Consider the following 6390-nt stretch of genomic DNA (forward strand, 5'->3'; position numbering starts at 1 on the left):
TAGTACCATTAGTGCTATATATTTTCTGCATGGATGTTAATAAATACATTCTTGAAAATGATGGTTAGCCAAATTCACAATCCAAGTTTAATTTGCCATCATTGAAATATAGTCAACGCATATAAACGAATTCTATCTTCGCGATATAGTCAACGCATATAAACGAATTTATATTTTATTAGATATATCTTTGGAACCTTTTTGACATCTTTTACGACTTTAATATACAGATATTTCCAATTCTTTGAAAATTTTAAATTGGATACTGTTAATGGTCCAGGCACTAATGGTAGGAGATTAGGATATACCGGTCCTAAATATTTTCTGCATGGATCTTAATCTTAATAGAAGGCATTGATGGAACGGGATATCCAAAAGGCAAAACGTACTCCCCAGAAGAAATGGTCCACTCTACCTATCCACCAGAAAGCAACATTTCTCGGCAGAATGACCATTTCGTAGGCCCCATCTCCTCCGATCTCTCCATCGCCGCTACATACGGGTAGGAGTACGGTGCCTGTGTACTAGTACTACGCGCATTGATGTACCGTAGTTATACCTCCACCCTAAAATACGAATAAATAGGAGGAGTAGTACCACCGGCCACTCCCCTCTCTCCAGTTACCAACCGAGCCCAAGGAAGCAAACCGTGAGAGCGCAGGTGGTGGGGGAGCTCAGCTGAGGCCTGAGGGGAGGGGAAAGAAGAAGAAACCTCCAATCTTGCTCCTGCTGTGCTGCCCCGAGCCAAGATTCTCTTGTTGCATCGGCGTAAATGTAACTCCCCTGCTCCCTCTCCTTCCTTCCTCATCAGAAATCTCGAGTGTTCCTTCCTTCCTGCCTTCCTTGGTTTCGTCTGTTTCTTGGATCTGCCATGGCGAGGGATTAAGGGAAGAGGAGAGAGGTGGTTTTGAGTTTTTGTTTCTTTTTCGGTTTCCTGTTCTTGTTGTTCTTGCGCTCGTGTTTTTGGGGTAGGATTTGGGACTGTCCTGTCAGGTTCGATCTCAGACGTTTTCCCTTCTTCAGTTTAGGAAGGGTTCCTAGGATGAAATAAATGAGACGCTGCGTTTCTCTGCGTCAAATTTATTGCGGACGCTTTTAGTAGTAACCAATGCAGGTCCTCGTCGTCCTGCTCCTACAAACTGCAAATCGTTTTGCCCCGTTATTACCTCTTCCTCTGCTCCCTTCGTTTTTCTGCTCAGATCTGTGGCGCAGGCAGAGTTGCCATAGCAAATGTGTGTTCTTTTTATTTTCCGTCTTCTTTTCTGGTTCTTGCAGCTGGCTGCTAATAATCTTTTCAACTTTCCCCCGCAGAGGCGATTCTGCATTGGCCATTGAACGCGAGCGCCGAGCAGTTTCAAAGAACCCGAATTTGGTCGAGAAGATGTCGGGTAAGGACACGAGCTCTTCGGTCTTTCTTTCTCGCGTTGTTTCTCTTCTCTCTGGAGGAAAAATGTGTGTAATACGGCGGCCGTCCTCGCTGCAGTGGTCCATGCGGACGACATCGAGATATCGCTGTGCGACGGCAACTCGGAGGACGAGCGCCGCCGCCGCAAGATTGGCTCGCTGCGGCGGAAGGCCATCCACGCGCTCAAGAAGCGCGGCAGGCGCCGCGTCGACTTCCGCTTCCCGCCGGCCATCTCCATCGAGGACGTCCGGGATGCCGAGGAGGAGCGCGCCGTCGCCTCCTTCCGCGAGCGCCTCGCCGCGCACGGTCTCCTACCCGACAAGCACGACGACTACCACATGATGCTAAGGTTTTTCTCGTCACGGAACTATCCCCCCTTCCGTTATCCCTTGTTTTTGTCCTCTACTATTTGGATAGGTTGCGAAATGCCTGGATCTGAAACTCCCCAATCTGATTGAACACGTGATGCAGGTTCTTGAAGGCCAGGAAGTTCGACGCCGAGAAGGCAATGCAGATGTGGGCGGACATGCTGCGATGGAGAAAAGAGTTCGGGGCAGACACCATCCTTGAGGTGATCATCATACTGGCCTGCGGGCAAGCGCTTGCTGAGAACTTTCAATGTCTGACACTCCTTCATCTGGTCAGGATTTTGAGTTTGAAGAACTGGATGAGGTGCTGCGCTACTACCCTCAGGGATACCATGGCGTCGACCGAGAGGGCCGGCCGGTGTACATCGAGAGGCTTGGGAAGGTCGACCCCAACAAGCTCATGCAGATCACCTCTGTCGACAGGTACATCAAGTACCATGTGCAAGAGTTTGAGAGGGCCTTCAGAGAGAAGTTCCCTGCCTGCACATTGGCTGCCAAGAGGCACATTGACTCCACCACCACCATCTTGGATGTCCAGGGCGTGGTATGTGAATGACCCTTCTTGCTCTGCGCTTGTGTATCTAGCTGTTTTGTATGTTTTTCTTGAATGTGTTTTTGTCATATGCAGGGTCTCAAGAATTTCTCCAAGACTGCAAGAGAGCTTGTACTCAGGATGCAGAAGATAGACAGTGACTACTACCCTGAGGTAATTTTGTGCCTCCATTGGTACTTCACTGTAGTATTTTGTTATGCCGACCAATGATTCTAAAAAACACAAAAAAATGCAGACATTGCATCAGATGTTTGTTGTGAATGCGGGCAGTGGGTTCAAGCTCATCTGGAACAGTGTGAAGGGCTTCCTTGACCCAAAAACTTCATCCAAGATTCATGTAAGCTCTATGGAGTATTTATTAGGATTATGGTAATGCATTTTGCGAGCAGCAATTAATTGTGACCTTCAATGTAGGTTCTGGGTTCGAATTACCTGAGTAGACTTCTTGAAGTAATTGACTCAAGGTTGGTATAAAACTCAAGCCAAGGAATAAGTGTCAATCCTTGCCCATGCAAGTTATGCTTTTCTCAGAACATTTTTGATGGTAGTTATGCTTTTCTCAGTGAGTTGCCAGAGTTCCTTGGTGGTTCATGCACATGCAGTGACAAGGGAGGCTGTCTTGGGTCGAACAAGGGGCCATGGAATGATCCTTACATATTGAAGGTATTTTACTGTACTTATGTAGAAGTCTTCTCTAATATACTGCTTTCCTTTTTTTTACATCATGATTTGATTATATTTTGTAGATGCACTTATACTGCTATACTTCTTCTGTTTGTAGCTCATACACAATTTGGAGGCTGGCTCAGTGAAGGATATCAAACCAGTTTCTGATGGAGAAGAAAGAAGTAGCTCTTCCCTTAGGTTAGAACAGCTGAAGGCAAGTTCCTGGAATAATACTTTAAACTCAAGCTATACACGTCTGGCTGATTGCTGCTTCTAATATTGATCTGAACATCATTTGTGTTACTTCCAGTGGCAGGGCATGATGAGTGACACATCAAATGCCGAATCAGGGTCCGATGTTGATGACTTTGGATCATCATATATACCAAAAGGAACTGAATATGGTTGCCTCACTCCAGTCCATGAGGAAGTGAGTTCAATGCTCTAGTGTCAGTGTGGTTAATTTTGCTCTATTCTGCTTTCTATAGCATTGAAATATTTGCTAGTCCTGCCCCAACTTTTCTCTTGAATCTCTTACATTAATACTTTCTATGAGTTGATTTCAATATTTATGCTTGCTGCAGGTAAAGGGCATAGATTCTTCAACTTACTTTGTCTGTCGCGATCAGAGTTATGTGGATATCTCTCTTGAAACTGGTAGGAGAGTGCGGCGAACTACTGAAACTGTGCCAAAACAACTGGCTGATAACCGACAGTTTTCTACCAATGGAAGCTCTCGTGATATAGGTACCATCTCTTCTCTTCCACTTGCTTAGTAAAATTTGTGCCATCAATTTTTCTGCAACTTGCCAATATTGTTGTATATTTAGTTGCTTATAATTTGCCTGTCGGGTTGTTGATGTAGCTTAGGAATCAATGGTCCATTTAACTGAAATTACCCGAGTTGCTTTTAACATCAGTACTGCATCGATTTTGTCTTGGTGCATGGGCAATGTATCCACTGATTCAAGACATAAATTGGCATTGCAATCTTAGCTGGCTAGGTTGCTAGATAGAAAGATTGCAAGGCACTCGCGTAAAAGCCTTTAAATTCTGATTCGAAGGAATGAAGTACAGGTCATGTGGTATGCCTGCATCTGCCAGTGCCAGGAACAGTTCCCCTGTGTAGCCTCACAGAGAACTGTTTCATTTAATATGTAGTACAGAAAGTTGTTGGTTTTTCTGATTATATTTGGCTCCTTGGTGATATACTTGCCTGTTTTACTGTTTCATCCGACTAGTTGAAATCATATCATTTAACTTGGTTCGCATAATAAATCATCGAAACATTTGGCTCATGCTAGTGTGTTGCATCATTTTTTTTTCAGGTTCACTTCTCACTGCGAAATATTTTCTTTAATTTTCTCTCCTTGAGTTATGATTTTGTTTCACCCTGTCAGTGGATTTGGTGGTTAATTTCCTCCTTGATGATTTGTTTTTGTGTTTGGCAGGCAACGTTGGCAAACTGGATGGTACAATTGTCCTGATGGGTGTGGGAAATCTTATAAAACTTGTGGTCTCAGCCTTGATCAAGATATTCTCCTTCTTCCGCCTTTTCATATCTGTACCAGTGAGGAGGCTTCAAAGTGCCAATCCTCCTACTGCACCAGTTCCAGTTGCGGAGAAGCCACAGCCTCGAACTGTAAGCGACGCTGATATGAGCGCTTGCTTACAGCGTATCGAAAATCTTGAATCGATGTGCAACCAGCTCGCCAGCAAACCACCAGAGATCCCTGAGGACAAGGAGCAGATCCTACTCAACTCTTTTGAGCGCATCAGATCCATCGAGGCTGACCTGGAGAGGACAAAAAGAGTAAGTTCTTGTATTGCACAGCACAGTTTCTCTTTGATCGTAGACATCAAAGTTCTGATTTGCTCATGTGTCCTGAAACATTGTCCACAAATGAATCATATGACAGCTAGGCTTTTTTTTTCTTTCTCCTCAGTGCTAGTCTTTTTTTTAAATAATGTGCCTTGTGTTAAACACTGCTCAATTCATCAGGTGCTTCATGCGACCGTGGCTAAGCAGCAGTCATTGGTGGAAACTCTAGAAGCTGTACAGGAGTCGACCAGTGTCAGGGTATGCCATCTACAAACTTAGACTCACCGAATTGATTGTGTTTTTGCATATAGCGATCACGTACCTGAATTAGCATCATTCTATTCTATGCTACAAAAAGTTGTCTGCCTAACTGAACTAATTCTTACACCTAATGCTTGTGCAGAGGAGGTTGTTCTGTTCATAGGGTGACGCAGAATCCTCAAAGCCATGTCGACATTAACCTGCGTGAAGCTGCCAGCTCCATTTTTGACCTCCCGGGACTCCGAGCCTGGTTGCTGAGAGGAGAACGAAAGAGAAGATAGCATTGGATGCCTGTCGCTTCCTTTCGGAACCTCAAATCTCTCTCTTTTTGTAGTTTATATTTTGAGCCAAAGTCCCAGGTTTCTTTGCCTGTCGAACGGTGCGATGCGCAGCATGCTAGTATGTTTTTTGCTGGTTAAGCGTATATTATCGTGGCAGAAAGTCGGTGGTGAGAATCTTGGAGGTTTGACTGGCCTGAACTTTCACTGAACCAATGGGCTGGACAGGAGACACTAGTGGCAGGCTTACAGCTCATGTCTATGTAAATTGTAGTGCTATCTCTGATCTGATGATGATAGATTATTGCAATGTCTGTCAGTGAAATATGGATTGGTAGTACTTTAGTGAATCTTTGCAAATCTCGTGATTTCGTTCAACCCGACATGGCAACGTGGGGGTCCGTACGGGGCTGGCGAATCTTGCACGGTCTTTTACTACTGTGCGCGCCTGCACGCGACGGCAATGCACAGCGTGGTGGTGGTGCTCGGGTCTTTGGTTGCAGCGAGCCAGATTCCACGGCATCTGCTTCTTCATGGGCTGCCCCACTTGCCAAAGTGGCGCCAGTTCCTGGCTGCAGATTCTTTGAGAGCAAGTACAATAAGACTAAGAGCATCTCCACTCGTACCCCCGAACAGGTCCCCGGCGAGCCTTTTTTACATCCGGACGGCGTAAATCGGTCCAGTCGCGCCTCCGGGTTCCTCGTTTTCGTCCGGATTTGGCCCTTCATCCATCCGGCGAGCCCACGCCATCCCCGGCCCCCCGGGGCGCGCTCGGGGACTCCGGACGAAAGATTTTGGCGCGAAACGTCGTGTGGACCCGCGTAGTCGGCGACTGGAAAACCAAATCCTGTCGATTTTCCCTCCAATTTGCTTGCATATCCCCTTTCCCTCCAATTTGCTTGCATATCCCCATTCTCTCCCGCCGAAATTGGCCAATCTCCTCGTCTTCCAGATCCAGTTCCCGGCGGCGTCTTCCCGTCCACCACCACTCTCCTCCTCGTCTTCTCGTCCACCACAATGCCGCCGAAGGCGCCGGC

At 46.2% G+C, this 6390-nt stretch overlaps 1 protein-coding gene across 3 annotated transcripts; it reads left to right on the plus strand.

Moving 5' to 3' along the window:
* The first annotated feature begins 600 nt into the window (after positions 1–600).
* LOC127316940 (phosphatidylinositol/phosphatidylcholine transfer protein SFH6) lies at positions 601–5698 on the plus strand. Of its 3 annotated transcripts, none has more exons than XM_071823049.1 (15): positions 601–774; positions 1312–1388; positions 1484–1754; positions 1877–1976; positions 2051–2317; positions 2402–2479; positions 2562–2663; positions 2741–2790; positions 2890–2989; positions 3108–3206; positions 3303–3422; positions 3577–3739; positions 4444–4805; positions 4995–5072; positions 5218–5698. In XM_071823049.1, exons 2-15 carry the CDS (start codon positions 1382–1384, stop codon positions 5236–5238), a joined length of 1818 nt encoding a protein of 605 aa, XP_071679150.1. In that variant the 5' UTR covers positions 601–774; positions 1312–1381; the 3' UTR covers positions 5239–5698. The 3 variants fall into 3 exon arrangements, with proteins under 3 accessions (XP_071679150.1, XP_071679151.1, XP_071679152.1); XM_071823050.1 differs by lacking the exon at positions 601–774 and adding an exon at positions 793–901; XM_071823051.1 differs by lacking the exon at positions 601–774 and adding an exon at positions 1214–1232.
* Positions 5699–6390: the final 692 nt, after the last annotated feature.

This window comes from Lolium perenne, chromosome 7, assembly GCF_019359855.2.
Source record: "Lolium perenne isolate Kyuss_39 chromosome 7, Kyuss_2.0, whole genome shotgun sequence".
In the NCBI taxonomy this organism is placed as follows: Eukaryota; Viridiplantae; Streptophyta; class Magnoliopsida; order Poales; family Poaceae; genus Lolium; species Lolium perenne.

Bases quoted from the DNA above. Each gene is read 5' to 3' on its own strand.
- LOC127316940 (XM_071823049.1), top strand. The intron at 1,977-2,050 runs GTGATCATCATA...TCATCTGGTCAG, and splicing joins GGGCAGACACCATCCTTGAG to GATTTTGAGTTTGAAGAACT. The intron at 2,318-2,401 runs GTATGTGAATGA...TGTCATATGCAG, and splicing joins TCTTGGATGTCCAGGGCGTG to GGTCTCAAGAATTTCTCCAA.